Source organism: Leuciscus leuciscus (genome assembly GCF_965113295.1).
Source record: "Leuciscus leuciscus genome assembly, chromosome: 14".
Taxonomy (NCBI): domain Eukaryota; kingdom Metazoa; phylum Chordata; class Actinopteri; order Cypriniformes; family Leuciscidae; genus Leuciscus; species Leuciscus leuciscus.
The window spans coordinates 17,347,280-17,374,139 of NC_138738.1; the positions used below are offsets into that span (position 1 = coordinate 17,347,280).

Genomic DNA, 26,860 nt, shown 5'->3' on the forward strand with positions numbered 1-26,860 from the left:
TTTGGAATGACATGAGGGTGATAAATGATAACAGAATTTCCTTTTTTTTCTTCTTTTTTTTTTTTTTGCTACCCCTTTAAAATCAATGTAAACAGGTGGAATAAAACTGGATGTGTTTCAAAATATCTAAGTTTAATAGAGTGGTGCAGGGATGATGTTAATACCCGGAAAAGTAATGGTTCACTCGAGATATTTCTATGGGGTTTTATAATGGGGTTTTTCAATTTACTGTATGAGTAAAATAATGTCTGTTTTAGAGCATGTGAGTGATTTTGCTCTATGCCAGTGTACTCTGCTCAATCGCTCACGGCCCAAACGAATGCTTCAATTATGTACCGCTCACACTCACCAGTAAAACGACATTCGCTTTCCATCCATCCATCTTTCTGCTGGTAATGAATTTCTTAAATAATAGTTATGATATTTGTGGCTTTAAAGCAATATTTTAGAAAGTAGTAGGCTATAAATAAATAAAAAAGAACTTCGCTGTTAGTATATCACAAAATTAATCTTCGCTAACTAAGTTTCTCCACATTCCCCTTCAATTTCGTCGTCTTCTTCGGTCTTAAAGGGATAGTTCACCCAAAAATGTATCATTTACTCACCCTCAAGTTGTTCCAAACCTGTATGAGTTTATTTCTTCTGCTGAACACAAAAGACGATATTTTGAAGAATGTTTGTAACCAAAAAGGTGTGGGGCACCATTGATTTCCATAGTATATATTTTTTCCATACTATGTAAGTCAATGGGGACCAGCAACAGTTTGATTACCCATATTCCTCAAAATATTATTTTGTGTTCAGTAGAAGAAATAAATTTGTACAGGTTTGGAACGAGTAAATTATGACAATTTTCATTTTTGGGTGAAATATCCCATTAACTTGGATGTTCACTGTGCATTTAGGCTATGTATAAGGTTGCAACTTCATTTAAACAATATTTGAACTCCATAACCTTAGACCTATTGCTTATTTCACACAATTTCGAACCAGCAGATCACAAAGAGCATTCTGGGTTGAGTGAGCAGCCTATTATAATGCACCCTATTATAGAGCGGACCGAGTGAACAGGGCAGAATCTTTTCTGGAGGAAATATTACCACTCAACTCACATGCTATGTTCTGTGGTAAACATAACTTGATGATACTTGAATGTTTTACACACACCCATCTGAAAACGAAAATTATGAAGTAGTTGTTTTTATTTAAAAAAAATAAATAAAAATGTATAATTAACTAGATTGGTGTGTGAGTGTGTGCAGTTTACGTTGTAGAGCAAAACATTCAAGTATCCTCAAGACCTTATTTTACTTGGGAAAACTGGAAAAAACCCATTATAAAACCCCATAGGAAAAAGTCTTCCGGGTTTTGACATCATCTCTGCACCCCTCTATAGTAGAGTGTGGATTTGCAGGACAGGTAAGGTAAGATGACATGACATGATGAAAATGACTTGAGTAGAAAGGTCAGAATTGATTTGGATGTGGGTAAGTGTATTCTACTGTTCTCACCGGTGAAGTGCTCTAAGAATTCCTGCTCCAGTTTCATGGCTCTGTCATAAGTCTTCCTGCCTTGCTCCTCCATCAATCTCTTATTCATCTCTCTGAGGAGGACACAGAGGACCTGTTATTAGTACCAATCAGTCAAGGTTGAGCATTTATCACGTGTTTGAGGATCCTTTGATACAACAACGTACAAAATATTCTCCACTGATTTTGGTTTCACGAACACCGCTATGGGGTAGAGCTGTGCTAACTGGAGTCGTTTGATGGCATTGCCTGAGACATCCAGGATGCAATGTTTGCCCTTAAAGAACAGTGGAAAAAAAAAAGATTGTCACATGAACTGCTGCACAGTGAAATCAGAAGGTCGTCACGAAACTCACAAAAAGAAAATTCCTTTTTTATTACTGCCATAAGTTTATTACTTCCTATCATGTTGAACTTGTTCACCTTTTCTGCAACCTCTCGCACTGACTGCACGCTTGTCCCATAGAGGTGGTTGTTATATTGGCCCGCCTCGATGAACTTGTGATCTTGAATGTCTTTTTCCATTTGCTCCCGTGAGACAACAAAATGGTAGTCTCTGGCATCAACCTCGTAGTCTCGCTTTGGTCTAGTCGTGTCTGGTCAAAGAACAGTAATGACCATTATAACAGTGCAGATGATATTTGAAATACTGCAAAAGAAATAATAAAACTGTGTACTCACGGGGAACACATGACCCAAACTTGTCTGGAAACTCCGAGATTAAATCATCGTTGATCCGGTCTTTCATGGGTCCAAGGATAATCACTGGACGAGCGTAACTCGCTGTAAAGCACAATAATAATAAAAATAAGTCAAACAGAGATTTACAATGACACCTACATGTAAGTTATATGGAGTGATAAAAACGAATGTACCATAATAAAAGAAAGCTTGCAAGAAGACACTCACCTTCCTGTTGCCTGACTGTCTCGTAAGAGAGGACATAATCTTCCTGTCCACCTAGTAAAGACAGAAATACTGATATAAGTTCAAACATCTTAGAGAATATAATTAAACCAGCATGTATGTGCTGTATAGCCTCAGCTAAACTCTTCTATACCTTACCTAACTTGCTTGTACTTCTGTTTGAGAGGATTTTGACAAGCATCAGAGATGCATTTTCAAGAGTGGAACTGTTTTTCTCTTCTTAGCTTCATTAACCTGCCATCTAACGGCTAAAGTTCATTAGTTAGCTAATTATTCGGCATGCTAAATAATGTATACTACTAACGTTCACATGGTTGGGCTCAGTAAGATTTTAATTCAGATTTAAAATAAATGCAGTTCTTTTGAACTTTCTATTCAAGTAGTGGCTACTGAAAATTCAGCTTTGCCATCACATGAACAAATTACATTTTAAAATCTAATGATATATATATTTTAAAAAATACTGATTTGAGTGTATTTTTAATCAAATAAATGCAGCCATAGTGAGACTTTTTTCTTTTAAGTGAGACTTAACTTTTAAGCAATAGTGTACAAGTTTAAGGTTAAAAGACTGGTGCCAATAAATAAATAAATAAATAAATAATTTAATAAAAAAAATAACCTCACTAATCAACTATGTTGTTGTATGACTAGTCAACCACTTGTACATGGAAATTGAAATGTAATTGAAATCTGATGTTGAGCGTTCAAATATATTTTTCTTTTGTATTCATTACTGCTCATTTACATTTCAAATATATTACTTGTACCCTATACCCTATGAAAGCATGCCTTTGTCGCGATCAGTAGTCTCTAATTTTCACTCACTGTTCAGATGAGATATATTTGAGAGCCATGTAGCATTAAATAAAAGTTCAAGAGGTTTTTCAGCCCTCGCCCACTCGACGTGAATGACAGGCCATGATTTACAAACTGCTGAAAGACACAGGCTTGTTCAAATGTTATTTGAAGGTAATATTCCAGGCTGTAATACGCTCTTGTCCCTGGCATGATCACTAAAGCAAGGTACACAGATAACAGCACCTGTTTTATCACTTGAAACTCTCAGCACAGGCAAATCATGCTATGAACTATAAAGCATGGTAAATCAATGGTAAGCTTCTGTCGGCTAAATCAACAGTGTGTTTACATTAGCTTTTAACACCTTTTTAACAATTTTAATGTTCTGTTATGCAAAATTAAAAATAAACTATTCTTGTGCAAAATCCTGACTCTGATATTGGTCTTAAATAGTACACATCTTTCAAGTGTGTGTGTGTGTGTGTGTGTGTGTGTAACATAAAAGGAAAGTTTAGAGAACAAAAGGGAATTAAACACTCAAGAGATGAACTCAAAAACATGATGAAAGGAAATAAAAGGGAACACACACTTACGGTAACTACTTTCACTATCGCTGGCGTTAGAAGTTACATGCTCTGAAACCATAAAAAGGGAAAATAAGCACCAGAGACACAAAAACACCAGCCTTGCAGGAATACGCCAGACATACTAAGAGCAGCCACCAGCAGATGGCAGTGTTAAGGACCTGAACAGGACATCTGAGGCTTTGAAGCTAATCTCATTTTGCTCCATTTCTCATAAAACTACTTCCACAAAATGAATTTGGCATTTCAGCCGTATTAAAATTTTTAAATCATCGAACAGCCTCTGAATGCACGCAAGACAGTCTCTCGGGAGAGAGGCTCCACTCCGACATGGAAACACTTTTTAGGTGGTGAAGTCTAAGAAAGGACAGAAATACTAAACATTCGGAAGTCAAGGGAGATTATAAATAACCTTCTTTCACATTAACCATGCTAATCTTAACCCCTCATGTTCTGTCGTGACTGTTTTCACAGTACTGTTCAAAAGTTTGGGATGAGTTTTTTGTTTTGTTTTTAGCAAGGATGCATTAAATTGATCAAAAGTGACAGTAAAGACATTTAAGTTAGAAAGGATTTCTATCTCAAATAAATGCTTTTCTCTTGAAGTTTCTACTCAAAGAATCCTGAAATGTATAAATACATACATTTAATAATTGTATAAATGTAATGCTTTCAACATTAATAATGACAGTTTCTTGTGCAGCAAATCGGCATATTAGAAGGATTTCTGAAGAATAATTTTAGAAGATTTTTGGCATCACAGGAATAAATTACATTTTAAAATGTTATTTTAAACTGTAGTAATATTTCACAATATTACCGTTTTTTTCAATCAAAAACAGCCTTCGTGAAAAACATGAAGGAAATCTTACTGACCCCAAACTTTTGCACAACAACTACATTTTCATGAGCTCAATATACTGTAGTTGAGTATTATTATTCTTTTTTGCTTCTAATCAGTTCCTATTAGTTTAAAGCAAGTTACTGTATCATCCTGACATGCAAAAGATATATATTTTTTTTAATTAGTCCTGGCGGTCAAACAGAACATGAGGGTTAAATTCTTCTGACTACAACATTATTTGCATTTGATACATTTGTCCCCAAAAGTATCTGTGTGCACATAACCTCCCAAAGCAGAATCACGGCAATAACTACATTTGTACATATTCTGATGAAAATGCAGAACTCACTGCTCAAATACTAGTTTGTTGCAGGTGGTTTACAAGGTATTGCTAAGCAGGGCACTTGTCACCGGGTGAAAAATCATTAATTCGATTGCTTAGTAAGGCGAATAGTGTTAAACATTTTGTTCAAAGCACTAAACCACAGCTTCTCAAACTTTTTTATTTGCCAAACCCCTTAGAGGTAAAATATTTACCTGAAGTACCACCTGAGATTTTACGTTAATATTTCAATAATTTAAATGACGCATTTGAATGTTCACAGTTCTCTGATGGTCTAATGGAGAGAGAGAGAGAGAGAGAGAGAGAGAGAGAGAGAGAGAGAGAGAGAGAGAGAGACAGTAGATAGATAGATAGAACCATAGATAGAACCATAGATGGAACCATAGGATAGATCGATAGATAGATATAACAATAGATAGATAGACAGAACGATAGATAGACCGATAGAACGATAGAATGATAGGATAGATCAATAGACAGATAAAACGATAGATAGAATGATAGAACGATAGAACGATAGATAGATAGATAGATAGATAGATAGATAGATAGATAGATAGAATGATAGATAGAATGATAGATAGACCGATAGAACGATAGAATGATAGGATAGATCAATAGATAGATAAAACGATAGATAGAATGATAGAACGATAGAACGATAGATAGATAGATAGATATAACACTAAGTGTCAATACAACATTTTGATATCTTAAATTCTTTAATTTCAAACATTCAAACCATGGAGATTTTACTTTGGGGGAATATTGGTGAAATTCTGTAGACTTCGATCCACAAAAATTTTGGAAATTATGCAAATTTGCATTTAAATAAAGTCAATCTAACACACACTGTGTTCCCAAACCGATGTTAAACTCTGAGCACACGCAGCGATGGAGAAGCATCATTTACTGTGAACAAAGCCACTCAAAACAGTAATATAAACTGTAAATGAACACAGTGCTGCTCTTCACTCTGAAACACGCAGCGCAACAGACTATATACTACTTTAAGTTTGCAGCCTTTGATTTTATAATCGCGATTTGATCATATATATATCGCTATTTCATATACAGTGATTTATATTCTGTAAAGTTAGTAAATCTGGCCCTTTGTGTTTTATGGTCGTCTAGATGCAAAACAGGCTGCAGAGACGCAACACAATTCTAACTCAACATCACTTCTACGGGCAAGACAGTTTTATGGGGAATAATGGGAGTTTGGTGGGGCCGGTGGGGTAGACCTGCTGTAGCCTTTGTGGACTTACTCAAGCCTTTGTCGTCACTCAGGTCCTGTGGAGCAGTCGGCAGAGAGCAAGGAACAGGAGAAAACCACAAAAATAACAATGATTACTGGAACAACATATCTGGTCTTACCGAAGAACTTCGCTCCTGCCTTGCAACAAACCCAAATACGGAGACTTCAGTGGTCTTCAACAGACATTCTGTCCTTACATCATCTCATATTGATGCATGATCAATCAAATTTCCTGTCATGTTTAGGGTTGTTGCAGAAGCAGGAGTTTCGTTCAGAGGTGTCGGTGCCACTACCCTGTCTTGCACACGTCCCGTACTTTTCTGTGTCCGCGGCTAATGTACTTACGGTCCACATCGCTTGTTTCCTGTTCGCTGGGGTCCTTGTTCTTGTAGAAATGGAATTTTCGCGAAAAGAGGTTCTTTTTACGCTTGTCATTGAATGACTGCTGAGAAGGAGAGGGAGGGATGGAGGGAGGGAGAACAAAAAGGGAAGAACAGATGGAATGGTGTTGGGTGTCTAGTTCAAGTATGAACAAATGCCCAACTTAACAGATGCCCATGTTACTGGCTCTGTGGCCACCGCCATCCAATAAAATGATGCTGGAATGACAAAAATCACTAATGCTAGAACTTATAAATAGACATGAAACATGATATTGATTTGGAGATGGCAACAGGCACAGTTGAGTTTATGAGGGATTACTGAATATCAGATCAAGGGACAAACTCAAGGACATGCAACCCTCAAAATTAGTTAGTGGATTAAAGTTAGTGATTGGCACTGGTCAAAAAGTTTGGACGGGAACAAAGCTATAATAAGCACAAAAGACATAAATAGATGGACAACGTAATTTGCAGGAAGAGAAAGTGAAGAGCAGTTTGACATCAATGGCAAGCGTATTTATCTTTTTGTTCTCTGAAACGTTCATGCACTCATGCTGCATTAGTGAATGCAGTTGAAAAGGCTAAGACATTGAAGAGTGGATGATGAGTTTATCCGGTGCAGGAGATGTTTGCTAAACACAATACTGCTGCAAAGTTAAAATCACTAGGGCTGGGCAATATTGAATATCGACAATATCTTTTTTGGTGATCTAAAATGAATCAACATTGTGAATTTCGCAATGATTTAAAGGTGCTTTTTATTTGGCCATTACATTTTCTAAAGATGACATCATTAGATTGGATGTACAGTTCATTCTTGTCTCTGTATATATTAAACTTTATTAGTTTATTAAAGTAACTAAAGTAAAGTAACTTTATTAAATCTGTGTTAGAGTAAGATGGTAAGTTTGATTTATTTATCATTTCAATGAATCTATTCATAACTGATTTAATGATGTTTGTATCATTCAACTAAGACCATTCACAATGTAGGATATTTCTTATACTAAAATCTGTTAGTAAAAAATATTATATTAATGTTCAATTTGTGTTATTATGTTATAGTACTGCAAACACATTGGGAAAAAAAACATTACTGCATTTTACTTCTCTCATTAAACTTGTATCTTGTATCTACAATGGCTGTTCAGTTGAAATGATGGTTCTGGTTCTTTTGAACAGAATTTATTAAGTCAGAGCAATTACACAAATACTATAATATATATTGAATGTCATCAAAATGCTGAAAAATATTGAGATCTACAGTATATACTGTACACACTGTATTCAAAAGTTTAGGGGTTGGTAAGATTTTAAAATGTTTTTGAAAGAAGTCTCTTATGCTCACCAAGGCTGCATTTATTTGATCAAAAATACAAAACAAATAGAAATGTTATTACAATTTAATTTAATTTCATAATAATTTCCTATTTTAATATATTATGAAAAAAGTAATTTATTCCTGTGATGGCAAAACTAAATTTTCAGCAGCCATTAATCCAATCTACAGTTTCACATTATCTTCCAGAAATCATTTTAATATGCTGATTTGGTGCTCAAGAAACATTTCTTATTATAATCAATGTTGAAAACAGTTGTGCTGCTTAATATTTTGTGGAAAAAGTGCAAAAAAATTTTTTTTCAGTGTTCTTTAAATGACTAGAAATTTCAAAAGAACAGCATTTACTTGAAAAAATAAATAAAAAATTTTAGTCATGTAACGGTCACTTTTGATCAATTAAATGCATTCTTGACTAACAAAATTTATTAATATTTTTTTGCAATATCACCCAGCCCTAATAGTCACATGCTGTTAAGAATACTTACATAGGATAGAATTGTGAACAAACATACAGGATTAGTACACTACGTTTAGTAAAAATACATTTTAATCTATTTCACAAATGAAAATTTCAAACAAGCATCTCATTCATGAAGAATGATTCATCACTTATATATATATATATATATAGTACATCACTACTTTGTTAGAGTTTACACTTGCCAGCTGTTAGTCATCCTATGTGAGAACAGTTTTGACTTTTGAAATGTCACACAAGAGAAAGGTGCAACAAAATGTTTCTAATGCTTAACATCTTATTAGCACTTTCATCTAAAAATATCATAAAAATAACAGTGTTTCAAAATAGGCTACAAGGCGTGTTCATAATGTTTTCTGATTTCTGTCAAATTAAGGTTATGTTGGCATGACTCCAGGTAAACCAAATAAATGTTTTACACAAAAGGCCTATTTATAACGTATTCGTCTATAAAACGTATTAGGCTATCTTAATAAAAGCATTAAAAGCATGTTTGTGTCATGCCAGGCATGGTAAATATTTGAGCAGCAAACACTTACCGCTTTGTCTCGAGACTTGGAGTTGAATTTGACCGTCTTTAACCTGGCTCTTTCTTTTCTCTCCACCCTGAAGAGAAAGGAGACAGAGAATGTAGGGCGAGTATTTTCACTGTTTATACAAAAAAGCTGTCCTGTGTTCATTATGTACATGTGTATAAACTAAAAACGTTTATTGAAAAACGTATGAGGCCAAAAACTTTTGTTTTTGCAAACTGTAGCAAAACATATTTTGAGGAAAGTAATATATGCAATTTTTACCCTTAAAATATAATATATGGACAAAAGTATTGGGACACCTGACCATTACACCAACATGGACTGTAATGACATTGCATTCTAAATACATAGACATTAGTATGGAGTTAGTCCCCAATTTGGAGCTATAACAGCTTCCAATCTTCTGGGAAGGCTTTCCACAAGATTTTGGAGTGTTTTTTTTGTGGGGATATTTGCCCATTTGTCCAGTAGAGCATTTGTGAGGTCAGGCACTGATGTTAGACAAAAAGACCTAGCATGCAATCTCTGTTCCAGTTCATCACAAGAATGTTCCATGTGGTTGAGGTCAAGTTCTTCCACATCAAACTCATTCAACCATGTTTTTTATGGACCTTTCTTTGTGCACTGGGGCACAGTCACTCTGGAATAGAAAAGCTCCTTCCCCAAATTGTTCCCAAAAAGTTGGAAGCATGGCAGTGTCCAAAATGCCTTGGTGTGCTGAAGCATACATTTTTCCCTGCACTGGAAGTAAGGGCCCTAGCCCAACCCCTGAAAAACAACCCCACACCATAATCCCCCCTCCACTAAACTTTACAGTTGGCACAATGAAGTCAGGCAGGTAACCTTCTCCTGTCATCCACCACACCCAGACTCGTCCATCAGACTGCCAAACAGAGAAGCGTGATTCATCACTCCACAGAACACATTTCCACTACTCCAGAGTCCAGTGGAAGCATTCTTTGCACCACTCATCTGACACTTGGCATTGTACTTGGCATCCACTTGGCAGGGAATCCCATTCCATGAAGCTCCCGCCACACAGTTTTTGTGCTGATGTTAATGCTAGTGGAAGTTGTTGAAGATTTTATTATTTAGAAAATAAGTAATTTAACTATTTTTTGTACACTATTATTTCCTTTCTGTCTGTGTATGACTTTGGGTGACTTTGGAACCTGAGAGCTATGTTGTTACAGCAGAGAATTCTATTTCAGTAAAGTCACATGGTACAAACTATTTCTCAAAATAATCTATAGAATGTATTACCATCTTTGGGACAAGGAGAAGGTATATACGTTTGCTGGACAATCTTTCTGGAGGGTCTTTCTGCAGGGTCTTTCTGCAGAGGGGCACTCGGCTTTGTTTTGTTAATAAAGTCTAATATTTCTGGCATCAAATATCTCTGAAGTCATTCCCCTGAAAAGAAAGAATTAAACCACAACAAAGTTTGGAACTCTTCAGCTATGGAATCATCCGACCGTTGGCGACTTTTACGCATCATGCGCCATTTTTTCCTGCATGGCTAGATGCTTGAATTTATACACCTGTGGCAATTGGTCTAATTGAAACACCTGAATTTATTAATTTAGAGGTGTGTCCCAATACTTTTGTTTAAAAAAAAACAACAACCTCTGAGCTGGCCAAAGATGTTCATCTGCATGCATGTGCACAGACCAGTTATAAAAATAAAAAAAATAAAAAATAAAAGATTAAAGTTATTTGACACCTGACCGTAAATTATTGTTGAAGGTGGGGTATTTGTTACAAAAACCATGCTTTGATGGATCTAGATTACCTCTAACCTCCAAAATCCAAACATGAAGTACAAGGAAATAGGATGTAGATCACATCATTTGTTTAAAATATATAGGATTATTTACAGAAACTTTCACAAAGAGAAATCCCAACTTGTTTCTAGATGGTTGCCCCCTGTGATCAGTTAGAAGACGTGAGAGGCTCATTTTTAGAATGAGGTGAGAAGTCAATTATCAACTTTCAATCAGCATTCAGCTGAGCGGAGAGAATGAGAGGGAAACTCACGGCATCACACATCAGCGCTGAAGTTCAACGCTCTAATTAGACTTTGTAATATCAGGTGACAGTAAACCCATGACTTTGATCAAAATAGAGCAGACTTTGTCCTGCTAAAGCTAGTTTCATGGCTTACATCATTTGTATCCTAAATACGATTAAATGATATTGTCACGTTCTGTACAATTCAGCAAAGTTTTGATAAAACTTTATTGGTGTCAACATTGTTGGTTGTGGTAGAAATGACACCATGACTGTAATTTGTATTATTTTAATTTATATCATTACCACACAATAAATATTGAAAGTGTGTATGATTATTTGGCTCTTTGTTTAAAACCTGGGTCTGCGACAAGGGTAAAACGTATTCTATAAATGAAAAGCATTACAAGTAGCAAAAACAACTAAACAAATACAGGATTTAACAGGATCTTGGGATAACAAAAGAGAATAAAATCTGTTAGTTTTAATAAAAATTAAACCCCCTGGGGCATAAAAGTGCTCATGATTGAAGAAATGCCCACATAGTTTTCAATCTCCAGTCAAGTTAAAACCCTCATCACAAAGAGAGATACTTTTTCTTCATCTGTCAGTTAAGTATAATTAGTCTGAAATGTGATAAGTCTGGGATGCCATTGTGCAGATATACATGTGTGCTCATTCCTCATTATTAACAATTACTATACACAATGGGTGATAACTAAACCAAAATGAAAAACGGCAGTGAATTGAAACGCAAGACATTGTGAAAGAAACAATAGAGGAAAGAATATGAGCTGTGGGTAATGTGGCATTAAATGCACAAATTGTGTTAATCATGATAAAGAGGGTTAACTGACCTAACTTTCTACAGTACAGTATGTTCTGGAATGCATGGGGGCATAGCCTACCTCTTCTTGCTGGGAATGACGCCCATCTCCTCCATCTCGCCATCTGGAGTCACATGGCGCGCCTGCCACCACTCCTCGTCCGAGGCATTCAGGACGTGTAGGATGTCGCCGAAGCGGAAGTTCAGTCCCTGACTGGGCAGGCCCGAGTCTTTCGTTATGTCATAATCAAACAGGGCTCTAAAGGAGGCAGAATGAAGTAAGAAGAAGAAGATTATTATTTTTATAGAGCAAAGAAAATTTTATATATATATAGTGTCTCGTCACAAACATGACATTTCAACCAGAAAGCTCTTTTTTTTTTTTATTCTGTGCCATATTCAAACCATTTTTGCAATTTCTGTTTGTGTAAGTTTTTGATTGTCAAACACTCCCCCCATCTTCAATTGGTTGGACAAACAGATTATCCGCATCCAAAACTTATGCTATTGGTTGAGCCAGTACTGGGTCGCGATATTCAAACAAGCAATGTTTTTATAAAGCCTAAAGTGTTAAAGGGATGGTTCACGCCAAAATGATAATGAATTAATAATTTACTCACCCTGGTGTTATTCTAATGCTGTATGCTATTCTTTCTTTTATGGACCACAAAAGTTTTTAAAAAATGAATATTTACATTTTACCCCCAGAACACTTGGAATATACAGCAATTTTATTGATATTTTTGCGTCCTTTTTTAAAAACATGATGCTGGTCGCCATTCACTGCTGTTATATGGACGAGCGCGAGCAGGCCATTTTTTGAAAATTCTCCTTTTGTGGTCCATAAAAGAAAGAAGAGCATACGGCATTAGAACAAGACCAGGGTGAGAAAAATATTAGTTAGTTTTCATTTTAGGGTGAACTATCCCTTTAAGAGTTATTTTTAGATACAGTTTTATGGACCACTCGTCTCTGAATATTACACTGGAATAGGAAAATGTTTTTTAACATAAAAAAATAAATAAACAAAACACTTCAGCTTTAGAGATGCAGTAGCAGCCTTTATTTTAAAGGTCAGAGAGGAGGATAAAAATGGGGCATGCCAAACAAAATTATGATTTTTTGAATTAAACCCTTTCTAACATTAAAAGTGGTCTTGCATGAGAATAAAAATACTACAAGCTACAAGGGTGTAGAATAAACAGCAAGAAAAGCCTCTAGACTCTGAACACACAAGCTTCTATGAATTTTAAGCAACCATAAAGATATGAAAACCATTCTATAATTCCAAAAAGCCAGCCGTCCTAACTATTTTGCCCACAGACAGATTTCCTGAGATGTTAAGTAGGCCACTGCTGTTCTGTGCATGTGCATTTAAGAGAACTGGAGCTGAAGTAACTAGCCATCCAAGCTCTTGACTAGCTTATCCGTTTCCTCATCAATAATGAAGCACTTCCAGGAGGAAGCCAGGGCATCTGAGAAGCTTATGGGGCTTTAAGGAACATTACAGACACCAAAGCCCTCTTTAACCTCCAAATGCATGTAAAGAACGCCTATTTAACTCTTCAGCAAATGATGCAGATGAATTCTGTGCAGTCTTAATCAGCTTAGAGGTGTAATAGGCAACATTTGTATCCTTGTACAGTTGAAGCAGAGACCTTAAATCATTATAGTAAAGGGCCGGTGGAATGCAGATTAAAAGCTCAATCCGTATAGATATATACGGTTTTAATGGAATATTAGATCATAAAACTGATGTTCCTTTCAGAAAGGTCAAAATTATATATGTACTATGACATCCAGTGGAACAATTCCACATTTTTAAATGTATTACTTGTATGAGTAGAAACTATCACTTATGAGTCATGAAAAAGGCCTATACATAGTTTCTAAGCACACGAAAAAGAAAAGTCAAAAAGGTAAGAGGTATCCTGCTGAGGTACATGTCACTGGTATCCAAGTGAACCTTGACTTTGGGTCACAGAAATGCTGTGGTTTGCAGACATGCTGCAGGGAACAGAAGCCAAAGATGACTGCAGTTCTACCGGCATCCTTGCGTGATTTTAAACATCTGTCAAAGAAAGTTGACAGCAACAGCAGTGTGTGTTAGCACAGAAACCAAACTTGAGCAAACAGCCTCACTCCAACATGCACTTTAGAGACAGGATGTTTATGGAAGCCCTTCGGCGCTACACATGACATAGCGACACAACAAATATAATCTTCATTTCCATCACCATTTGTTCCATTAATCATTCATTATATCCATTTACTGTGTTCTGTGGTATGTCCTTCAATTCAATTTAGTTTCGATTTTCCTGTCAGTTAAAATAATGTTGTTTTTCTTATGATGACCAATTTGTGTGTATTATTTTCTAAAGAAAAAAGCACACAAATATATGCAGGGACAACATGCACATATTATGGGTTGAGCTCAATATGACACAGCTGAGAAATCACATCCAATATTAAATCAGTGAATACTGCATGGATGTGTAGAGAATCCAGAGCCCGGGGGCTTTCGAATCCTCAAAATGTCAAAGCTATTCTCATTAAAACATAAGAATAGCAACCTGAGAGCTAAGGAATAACGTTAAACAAAAGCCACATAAGAGCAACAATTCAGCAGTAGTTTCACATTACAATCCTGATCATCTATCTCTTTACATCTAACCGTTACCAACCTGCTAGGCTAGGAGCGATGAGAGCCTGTGAACACACAGGAAGGTGAAATGAATTGATAATGGCTCCAAAAACATGGCAAGCTCTGTCAATACAGAGCCCTTCATGTGTCTGCCTGAAAATATGTGATTCAATCTACTGTGTAACCACTGGCCTGAATGTTCTGAGGGCAAAAAAAAAAATTTACAAAAAAAAAACAGGCACACTTCAGACAATGGCATGTTCACATAAGGGGCCGCCTATGACGCAATCAGCGGCAGGCAGAACAATGTACATGAAAAAATAGGCTGGTCAAATATTAATGAAAGCCATAACAAGATGATACATTTTTATTTTTGCATGTGTTGTGAAATATGTGATTATTATGCATTAACCCCATTGTGTATAAACATATACACAATGGGGTCCAAATGTCTGAGACCACAAGTGAAAATGCTTGTTTTTGCACAAGTGAAAATGCACAAGTGAAAATTATTATTATAAACATTATAATTAATATATTTTTATATAAATGTAATATTATATTAAACATTTTAACAAAATATTACAGATTTTCCTAACATTTATATTTAAAAAAATATTATATTATATTATAATATAATATAATATAATATAATATAATATAATATAATATAATATAATATAATATAATAATAGAAAATACAATCCAGTAAAACCAGATGTACTACATACTGTGTGAAGTTGTTTTTGCAGAAGTGCCACAGTCTTGCGTTAATCTCTAGGTTTAAGGATCTAAGCATGTTTTGAAGATCAAATGTAACTAGTGGTGACTAGAGGTATCTCACCTGACATATAAGGTCCTCTTCTGACTAGTCCTCAAGGAGCCAGAGCCTGAACTGATACTGCTGTTCATCATCTGCTCCCGTAGATCATGGATTTTGGCTTCAAATCGACTGTACTCTGTTGGAAACACAGAGAAGAACATTACACATGCTGTCCTGCTGAGAAGAGATAAGCAACAAGCAAAAACACCTCGAACACCTACAGCTTCAGGGTGGATCAGTAATATTGATGGAGATGGGGAAGAAAAGTCAGACAGAAAGATGTGTGTTTAGAGCAATAGTAGAAAGTATAAGATCTCTGTTTGAGGTTAGTTAAGTGTGAGTGTTACAAACGCATGAAAACTAAAGAGCAGACAGATGCATCAACATATTAACAGCTGTGCAAGCCGTAAAGTGGCAGAGAGGATGGATACAGTCTGATGTGTTCGAGAAATCTTATTTAATAAGATAGATCTGCTGAATTCATCATCCATTCCAAGGACTCAAACTGCGTGTGGAGGGTTTGCTCACGCTAGACTGAAACGGTGAAAATGTTCATGAATTATTCAGTGGTTTAACTCACATAACGCTCCTGCTCTTTCCCTAAGTTTGACCTCAGAGGAAGTAAGAAATACATTCAAGCTATAGGACACGAGCGATATGTTGACATTATAATTTGCACGAACAAGTGTCCTGATAAAGAGCTCATGACAGGTTTCAATAAAATAAAATAAAAAGCCAGTCAATGAAATATGAGGCAACTTGAGAAGAAAAAAAACAATTACATGCTTTTAACCAAGTTAAACCTCCTCTTTAAAAACAACAAAAAAATATTATATTATGCTACATTTAAACACCCATTCAACATTCAAATGCACAAGAAAACACTTTAATTCTCCTTCCACTGAATAACTGAATACAAATTAGTGTTCAGATAAGTTGAAAGTCAATCAGCATACTTACAGACTCTTTTCTCAGAGCCGTGCAGGAGTCTAGAGAGAGTAAAAGAGTTTGCCGAGCGGTTTTCTCCGTGTCTGTCTCTACCCCTCCATGTGAGTTCAATTGTGTTGTGGTGCTGAAGGACAGCTCCCAAATCACACACAGCTGCTCTCCCAGTGTGTTTGAGCGCGTGTATGCGTGTGTAACTTGCCTTAGTTGGACGCTTCCACGCAAAGCCTCTCTGAGCACCTACAGCACAGCGACATAACAGATGCTAATGGACTAAACAGTGCTTGTATTGCTCACTCACCCCTCCCTCTCTTTCTCTCTCTCTCTCGCTCGCTCTCTCTTTCTGTTGAAGTCACAGCCCTAACCCATGTTGGCTTGCTTAGCTCACTGTCTGTTCTCTTCCATTGCTTGGTGAAATAAAGGTGTTGTCTTGTGCTAACAACAGAAGAAATAGAAGAGCACTGAGGCTTGTGATGATATTTGTCAGGTTTGGTGTAAGCATCAGTTCTGAGGATCTGCTGGGTTACAGCAAATTTAGCCCGACTGCACACACAGTACACGTGGCTGAACATGTTGCTAATCCACAGGATTCAATTGGGAAAAGGATTTAGGCAGGTCAAAAAACACACAAAACAATACACATGGGCATTCCTGTTATGCAGTACATTTTGTAAAATAAATAAAATGACGGTGTTGTATTTGGCATATTTCTATAAATATGCATGATCTAGTGAAACATATGCTCTAAAAGTGATAGTTCACCCCAAAATTGAAAAATTCTGTCATCATTCACTCACCATCATATTGTTCCAAACCTATAATACTAACTTTCCTCTGTGGAGAATAAAATAAGATATTTTGAAGAAACCAAACCATTTTGATTGTCAACAAAAAACACTGAGAAATTTCTAAAAAATATCTTCTTTTTTGTTTTACAGAAGCAAGAATGTCATATAGTTATGGAATGACATGAGGGTAAGTAAAAGACAGAATTTTCATTTTGGGGTGATTTTATGCCATTAACCTTTATTATTTAAGACTTATTTACACAAGAAAATTAGCAAGGAGGAACCTACCATGATGGTAATAAAAAGCTATAGTCAATGTTCACTGAGGGATTGAGAATCACTGTTTACATTTGGTGTCAAATTGAAGTTCTTTATTTACTCTCTTTTAGGTGGAATGACAGACAAACCAACTAATATCACACAACATCACAACATCAAAATTCATTAAATCCATTACTGATATTACTATTTGTTTCGACCAAAATGTCCCTTCCTGAAGGATGATGTCATTGAGGAACTGCTTTTTTTTTATTTTATAAGAATGCTACAAAATACTAACAGGATGTAAAGTGATATTGAGGACAGAGGAAAAAATATTCACAAAAAAAAAACATGTTGATTAGAGAGGAAACAATTAATATACCCGTTAAATATTTCATAATAAATTGTGTTTCAGTTTACAACTACATATCCATGGGTACATGAAAAAAAAAAAAGAAGCTCAAACCAAAAGAGTGAAATTTAAAATTCATCCCTGCGTTCATGTAATTGTGAAAAAATAAATAAAATAAAAAATAAGAATCTTATTATCTAAACTTTTGAGTTTCACATTCACATGAATAAAGTAAAAGTAAGTCAAATACAATAAATATTCTCTGCTTGATATACACGTTACTGTATTGTTGGAGATGTTGTTGCCTTTTTAGAACTGTATCTGATGAGACAATATGGATATTTCATAAGTACTATCCAACATTAAATTATCTTCAATAAATCATATCTCTGTCATGTATTCTCTCTGCATGTACATCTTCCCTTGGTAGATAAACATAGAACAATGAGATTTAATGGATGTGTGCAAGTCTCCGGTGATGAACAAAAGCTTATAATTAGATAGAGAAGTATTACAAAGTCCTTCATAATGAAGACTGGAGAACTTTCATGACTGCTCACTGAGTCCACGCAGATGAAACAACAGGAAACAATGCTATTTCTCCCAGGATTACACTGGTTTTGAATGATTAGTTTAATGGGAGTAATGATGCATGTGCCGCCATAGAACACTGAAAGGCCTTCGTGTTATCAAGAATTCAGAATGTTATCATCACCAATTCCGTGTCAAACAAAACAATTAAGGGGCTTTCAGAAAGCTTGAAAATGAGGGAGGAAGAGAGAGGAAATAATATGTTTTGAGTCACGTTTCAAAAGAATGAATGTTGGATGAATAATCATTAGGAGATTTTATATTTAGAAATGGCATTATGGCACAATAGTCAAAGCTAAATTAATGCACGATTTGAGGTATAATTCATGTCCATTGGACAAATGGTACCGGACAAGTTAGCTACAAAGTGTAATACTTCCTGAGTATGAGCTATTGTAATAGTGATGCTGATATGCCAGTAATTTTTTTCATGTTATGCCTAAAAATCAATAAATGGACAATATTGTGGTGTACAATAAACAAATGAGACATAATCCACTAAAAATCATTTAACTGTTTAAAGTTTAAACGGATATTAATTTGGAGAATTCCAAAAGATTACAATTAACAGTGTTATTAAATTATTAGTATTTATAAGATTAACTTAAAGTGAGTGTTAGATGATGGCAAAGATGATGTGAATGTAAAAACAGGGGAAAATGAACAGAAATAAATATCGAACATCTGCCAGTAAACGATAAGGTACAGATGTTTTGCATCCTTAATGAGTATTTAGCAAACTGCTGCAAAATGCTTTGGCCACAAATCACTTCAATAGTACTTTGTAGACCAAATAAGAAAAAGAAAAAAACAGTCACCAAACACAAAGTCACAAAATTTCCCCGTCATCAAATCTAAGTTAGACAGCTGTGATCTCATGAATATATGAATTTTAAAAAGGTGCGAGGGAGGATTTCTTCGTTAATCTGACTGAGTTTATCGTTGTAGTCTGTGCGTGGCGCTAATGTATGTGGCTAAAGCACTCTCAGTTTATACATAACATTGACTAATACTTTAGTCATCTCCTTAAGGCATTAAAAGAAGCTTAACTCATTTTTGACACAAGCACAGTAAAACCTCAGCGCTGCTGCTATACATGCCATCTAAGTATTACAGTGTTGCCAGATCTTGCAAGAAAAGCAAGCAATCTGGTCTGACAAAACAAGCCCAAAATATGCTTAAGCAATTCCAGGATTTTCCATTGTCTGGGGGAAACATTTACAGTATTGCAGCATAAACTTGTGTGAAACATTGATTAAGCAATTCAATAAATGTTGTATTTCAATCATTTTACAAAACATATTTGTTACATATACAATCAGCTGTCTATATATATAACCTATCTATATCTAAAAAAACTACACAATAATAATAAGCATTTTATTATTATGAAACATTTAATTATAATGTATTATTATAATTTATTCACAATTTAATACATATTTTTTATTATTATGTAATTTTAGGGATACCACCGATACCACTTTTCCAGAACGAGTCTGGTACCGATACTTTTATTTTTAGTACTTGCCGATACAGAGTACAGATACCTGTATTTTCATTGCATTAAAAAAAAAAAAAATCACAATATTGGCCAGATAAACGAAAAGAATGTGTATCAAGTTAGTTGGCTTAGCAAATAGATATCACCTTCAGTTTTTTCATGCCTATTATATTTTATCTTTAATTTAATATCACAGGGAATATTTAGGGCTGCTCGAACAGGGCTCAACCAGTCAAGAGCAGAGAGTGATTTTCTTTTGTTTTCTTTTCCACTTTTGTTGTTAGATTAACATAGAGGACAAAGACAGCAATAGGCTTATTAGGCTGCTGTCACTTTAAGAGCTGCACGTATCCAACATGCTGTTACACACGCGTTTTCTTTTAAATTTCATAATTTTGTGAGAATTTGTCTGTTAAATTGCAAGACATGAAAGAGAACTCGATTTAATAGGCCATTCTCACGCTGTCTGAGAGGCAGCTTTCTGTGCGCGCGCTTTGGATGTTTGCGCACAGAAAACTTCATGAAAACGTAATGTGATTACTGTACCACCTTCCTGTAATAATGTGGGGAACCAATCATTATACATAAATCATGTAACAGTTCATGTTCATATTCATGTTCATGAGCGCAGTATCGGCCCGATACCGATACTGGTATCAGTGCATCCCAATGTCATTTATTTATTTTAAAAAAGTGTACATTAACATATAAATGAGACAGAGTCTTACAAAGATAGAATCACGGAAATAAACTATGGCGATTATTAATGAAATATAAAGTGCGGCTAAAACGCATTATTAATGTAGGTGGTGATATTTGACAGCTGTTATCAGTGGTTGGTCACATTTTACTTTGCAAATGGGCGGCAAGCCAAAAGCTCCTCATAATAAGAAGACATGCCGACCCTGAATTATTACTTGATCGCACCTTCTTATACTGTATATACAATCAGTAAAATCATAGTCAAGCACTGTTTTCATTGACTGTGCGGTCCTACTAAAATTACGAAGCATTTGATTCAGTTGAGGTAAGTGAAATGGGCAGATTTCTCTTTAAGTCTGTAAATAACTTGAGGGCATGTCACTGAAGAGGGACTTGTGCTTAGCCCAGCTGTGTGTGTGTCAGACACTGATGTCTTTAAGCTCCAGCACAGATCCTCAGAGCCGTTAAATCCCTCTGATCAAAGCAGTCTAGCCCTGAAGGGTTTCATTTCCTATCCAAACACCACCATCCGAGTACGTTTAATGACATTTGTTTCTCATGTCACAAGATGGAGGCTCTGGAATGACTCATCTCAGTTAAAAGCATTACACCACAACATCTGTTCTTTAGTTAGATATATAAAGCATCCTCTGGTTATCGCACTTAATGAAAAACAACATGCAGCACAGACAAATTCACTATGAGAAGCCCTGGAGAGTTTACAAGGTCCTCCCTCAGCAGCCATTGGTCAAAGCGAGTGCTGCGTCTGTGCTTTCCGATACTTTATTATGCATGTTGTCGCACACTGCATATGGAGAGCAGAGGGAGTTGGATCTAATCTCAGCTCATTCTCCCCACAGGGAGCTGCCTGAACCCTGCTCGCACCTGTGGCCGCCTCGTTTTGGCATGACCGATCTCCAGCTTGCTGATTGAATACTGGGCAGAAGAGCATGTTGATGAGATGTCTTGCTTGGATAACAAACAGATTCATGTGGAGGTCGGTCATTTCTCTGTCACAGCTTTAAACATGTAACGTTCAATGCAGTATGTTCACTGCAGTGCAGTGGCTGGTCACAAATGCCCCAAAAATGGGTTGCAAATTTGTTTCGTAAAATCAATTATGATACAATGTGGAAACAAAACACTATTACAGTGTATCAACATTACAATGCATTATTGAAACCTTCCACATCTATATTTGAACTGAAAGTAGCACTGAGAGCCAAAGCCTTGCAAACTGACACCCGTGTTGTAACACAAGATGACAGTAGGTGTGCAGATTTTGTATGGAAAGCAACAATGAAGGGGAGATCACAGACTACGCTATGGAAAATTTTAAGCCTCACAAATTCTGTAAAAATGGTAATATTTCAAATCAAAAACAAAAGTAATAAAGTATAAAGAATATATACTTTTTTGGTAATAAAACATGTTTCTAACATGTTTTAATATGCTGTTTACATGTTTCTAGCATTTTAATATGTTACTAGCATCTTTCTAGCATGTTTTAACTTGTTGCTAGCTTGTATTAGCACATATTTTAACATGTTACTGGCATCTTTCGAACTTATTTTAACATGTTTCTAGCATGTTTAAACAATATCACATTGTAACATGTTGCTAACATGTTTTAGCACTTGATAATGTTTTAGCATGTTGCTAGCTTGTTTGTATCACGTTTCAGCACACTGTCAAGCCAACATAATTACTGTAATGCAAAAAAAGAAATATTAATTCAACTGTAAAGTGTTAAATTAATGTAAACAAACATTTGGGTAAGTCTAACAAAATCTGTAAAAATGCCCAGGTACTAATTCAAATTATAAAACAAAAGTAAGGAATAAGAAATTATAAAGAATATATAAATTTTTGCTTATAAAACTTGTTTCTAACAAGCATATTGCTAACATGTTTTAATATGCTATTAACATGTTCCTAGCATTTTAATATGTTACGAGAAGTATCTTCCAAGCATGTTTTAACTTCTTGTAACTATTACAGATTGAAACGTTGTGCTAGTGAAAGCCAATCTGAAGGGCAGAGATGCTCTGTGCTGGCCATGAACGGAGGAGCGTGACAGGGACAGGAAGCCAGGCACAGGAGCCACGCTAAGACAACAGCTTTCACCAAACAGAGAAAATGCTACATAGTCGCACATATGCTCACTAGGGGTGTGAAAGAAGCTCGGATCACACATACACGCACAGACCTGTTCAGAATCTTAATTTAGACCCTTTCAAACTATCTCCAGCCAAAGCTCTGAGGGTCATCAACACCCCATTGGTATTTTAATAAACACTGCAGCCAGGCCTGCCGAGCCGAAAGAAAGGACGGGCAGGCTGGAGTCTGAACCTCAGGATGAAGAAGCCAAGCTGCTCTGAGTCACGACCACAACACAATACAGCGAACTGGGCGTTACATGTGCATGTTGACAAATTAAAATCAACATGAAATTATAACTGACTTGATTTCAAAACTTTGGGGTCAGTACGTTTTTTTGTTGTTGTTTTTTTCAAGAAATTAATACTTTTATTCAACAAGGACACATTTAATTGTTCAATAGGGACAATACATTTATAATAGTCTAAAAAAATCTGTTCTTTTTATTCATCAAAGAAATGTTTCTTGAGCACTAAATCAGCATATTAGAATGATTTCTGAAGGATCATGTGACCGTGAAGACTGAAGTCAAATTCAGTTTTGCCATTAGTGGAGAAAAAATTAAATGTAGAATGTATTAAAATGGAAAAATGGTACTTTAAATTGTTATAATATTTCACAATATTACTGTTTATACTGTATTTCGAGCAAAATAATACAGCCTTAGTGAGCATAAAAAAAAAAACTAAAAAACCTCATCAACCATAAAGTTTTGAACAGTAGTGTATTTGGTGCAGTACGGAGCCCCTAAACAGACATGGTGGTGGGGAAAAATATAAGATGGGAGGAAAAATAATAAGTCAATGCTTTTGTGTTCTCTCGCAAAATGTTTGCATTCCGCTGAGAAACTTTGCATTCGCTTGCAAAACCTTTGCGTTCCCTCGCAAAAACGTTTGTGTTCCCTCGAGAAACTTTTGCGTTCACAAACATTACGCCCTCGCAAACGTTTTGCGAGCCAACGCAAAGTTTCTCGGAGGAACACAAAACATTTGCGAGAGAACGCAAAAGCAATGACAAATAATTTTCCCTCACATCATATATTTTTTTCCTTCACCATGTCCCTTTAGGGGCTCCGTAGGGGCAGTAGTGTATTTTTGGCATTATTACAACAAATAAAATAAAGACAATTTTCACCATCCAATATATTTATGACGGATAAAATCAAGTCCTGTCATTTATTTTCACTTTGTTTCACTTTGAAACATTTCAGATTATGAAAGTAATGGGTAAAATAAAAGTGATGGGTTGCGAATGGCATTTCATGTTGACTATAAATACACACTATAGCTGGGTTTAAAGAACAACAATTAAGTTGAGAATTCAGTGGACACCAGTATTCACAACTGCAATTACTTCATAGGAGCAGATTTCGAGAGGTTATCAAATAATCCTCCGCACAACACAAATGACAGGTTGTCTATCAAATCCAGTGTCACTGCCACTTGACTTTCTTCCTATTATCACAGTCCACCATGCATGAAATGGCTTTCTGCTGTGCCCAGTTGTGAACAAATAAGCAGTATTTGTAGTATTCAGGCCATGCTGCATCCAATCAAGTTCTTCAGCTAAACGCTCAGCAATTTAGAGTTTGATTTTAAAATCTGTATGCAAATAGCAGGGGAGATTTGGGTAAACACCAATCTGAGGCAGAGTGAGGAAATTAATTAGTATAAAAGAAAGTTAATTAAGGTTAAGGCTTGAATCAAGTGCACATTTAGTGGAAGTGTAATGAAACACAACAGATGCTTATTATCAGTTGAAATAAACAAAAGGATTGACGTTGTCATATTAGTAAAGGCCAGGTCTGTACCTTCAGGTCTGTACTGAGCTACGATGGTGACAGTCTGTCCAGCGTTCTTCAGTGCTGCAGCCGCCTGTTCATGCGTTGCACTGCGGAGGTCCACCCCATTTACCTGCAGCAAACATACAATATTAATGAATCAATATTAATGTGTACCACAAATAACCACTGATTCCAAGCACAGCCAGTGGGGTCCAATAGCCTGAAATGCTAATTTAGAATTTAAAATCTACTGTAAACCTGGAGAACTATTACTGTAAAGTTTATGCAGCTTGAGTGCTGTTGGGATAAAAAAAAAATAGGGATATAGCACATATAAAGACATTCTGCAATTCACTTTTTCAAATCAATGATTTCGCTGAAATGGTAAATAAATAAATAAAAATAAAATATTTCTGTAAGATTGACAATGAGTAACAATGAGCAACAATTGCTGGTAATGCGATGTTCTTCTTACAGAAATGATACGGTCTCCTTTCCTCAATTCTCCACACAGGTCTGCAGGCCCTCCTGCTAATATAAAGGAGATGAAGATTCCCTCTCCATCTTCTCCTCCTACAATGTTGAAGCCTAGTCCTGTGGTGCCCCTGTGCAGGACTATTTTCCTAGGCTCCCTAAAAAACAAAACCAGCATTTATTAGTTGATTTGAGTGAGAGGTTCAGGAAAGCATGCTTAAATAAATATTACAATGCTGACAAAAGTGACAGACATACACACACATACACATGCACACACACACACGAGAGAAAAAAAAAAAACCTATCTATTAAAAAAAATTCTGTAATTCAAATAAATCTGAAATCAAATAAACTATAAACAATTGTGTATGTGTATGTGTATATATATATATATATATATATATATATATATATATATATGTCTGTGTGTGTGTGTGTGTATGTGTATATATACTGTATATATATGTAGCAACAATGACATCTGCTTTTCACATTAAGTGAATCATGTGATGTCGAACACATCGTCTTTGTCCAAACAGCGCTGGTTAATAATTCCCCACGGGGCAATTTACCAGCACCCGGGTGTCTGTTGCCCCCCAGTTCAGCGTGGACTCCCTGTGACTTTTACAGCCTCATGACACACACACACATACACACACACACACACACAAACATCTGTTGTGTTTAACTTAACATTCTTTTAAATGTGTGTAACTCAGACTTGTATCTGAACTTCCTGTATGTATGTGTGATTAATGTTGTTTTGATCATATAGTTATGATCTTCGAGTGTTTGGATCTGAAATGTATTTTTGAAGAATGTTCTCCCAGTAGAATCGCATCCCGTAACCCGAGCTCATTGGCAGTTCATAAAATTTGACCACCAAGCTCATCCAGCCCTATGCATGAGATAACAGGGTCGCAACATTCCAACACACACACACAAACACACTCTGGACTTTGAAACAGAAACCCCCTACAGAAAAGGGCTTTTACCCATAAAGTCACTCTTAAATGTACTAAATATATATATTTGTGTGTTAAGAGGTGTGTGTAAACCATAGGAAAGCATACATGTCCTATTTGTAACATTAATAGAACTGCAAATGCCTATACAAATGCATAATAATGTATCTTTGCATGGCTACAACGCCTATATTCTATTTTTGATATCTCTGTAATCCTCTCCAGCTAACGGAGTTGAATTCCGATAGCAGAATTCAGTGATGCGCATTGTTTTATAAGTTAATATGTCTGGAGAAAATCCTCTCAAGTTAAAGTCACTCATGACTCATTCGAGTGGGCGTGTCTAACCGGACAAAGGAATCTTCCCGCTCGAAAATTCTCTACAGCTGGGGGAACGGCACATGGGACACTGATAAAAGTCCAAACCTTCAGTTTCTCTCTCTCTCATTCCAACTTCTCTTGACCCTCTTCCTCGGCGCAGCGCTTCTCCAAAGGAACATCTGGAGGAGGCCCTGGCCTTCTCCCTCGAGCGAGCACATGTTCGAGTCGTAGCTGCGTCCCTTGCAACAAAGACTTTAAACCTCTCCCATCCCGGGAGATGAACCTTATTTTCCGGTAACATTACATTCAGTGAGCCTTTCAAGCTTCCCGCGACACCGGAAGACGCAGCAGAAACAGGACACCATCCTCGCTTCCTGCCTCAGCCTCACCCGAAAGAGCACAGAATCTTGCAAGTAACGTACTCTCTCTAAAAGCTGTTCCAGGTGTCTTGTGAACTTAGGTTTCTGTATGTAATAATTACTAGCTTTTCCCTTCTCTCTATATCTTTCTTTCTTTCATTTCATTTCATTCTGATCACGCTATATTTTATGTTGTGTTTCGGTTAAATGTTTGTTTGTTTGTTTGCATTTTTACGTACGTTTATATTTGTAGTTTATATAATCTCTAGTGTGTGCCATTTTATTAATAAATCCATTTATACTTTTAATTGTCCCTGTGTTTGA

The 26,860-nt window shown here is 36.0% G+C and overlaps 1 protein-coding gene across 13 annotated transcripts in view; it reads right to left on the reverse strand.

Annotated features, from left to right (window-relative positions):
• dlg1a (discs large MAGUK scaffold protein 1a) overlaps positions 1-26,860 on the reverse strand; it is a 131,069-nt gene that overhangs the window by 3,757 nt on the left and 100,452 nt on the right. For 8 of the 13 annotated variants that reach the window (XM_082189512.1, XM_082189509.1, XM_082189516.1 and 5 more), the window contains 12 exons: positions 24,890-25,046; positions 24,442-24,544; positions 15,350-15,464; positions 11,944-12,120; positions 9,029-9,095; positions 6,632-6,731; positions 3,851-3,892; positions 2,439-2,489; positions 2,211-2,312; positions 1,953-2,125; positions 1,697-1,806; positions 1,512-1,603 (listed from right to left, as the gene is read on the reverse strand). In XM_082189512.1, coding sequence (XP_082045638.1) covers positions 1,512-1,603; positions 1,697-1,806; positions 1,953-2,125; positions 2,211-2,312; positions 2,439-2,489; positions 3,851-3,892; positions 6,632-6,731; positions 9,029-9,095; positions 11,944-12,120; positions 15,350-15,464; positions 24,442-24,544; positions 24,890-25,046 — 1,289 coding nt within the window. Of the gene's footprint in view, positions 1-1,511; positions 1,604-1,696; positions 1,807-1,952; positions 2,126-2,210; positions 2,313-2,438; positions 2,490-3,850; positions 3,893-6,296; positions 6,322-6,631; positions 6,732-9,028; positions 9,096-11,943; positions 12,121-15,349; positions 15,465-16,288; positions 17,006-24,441; positions 24,545-24,889; positions 25,047-26,860 lie in introns of those variants that run through there. The other 5 variants (XM_082189514.1, XM_082189513.1, XM_082189517.1 and 2 more) reach the window with 4 other exon arrangements.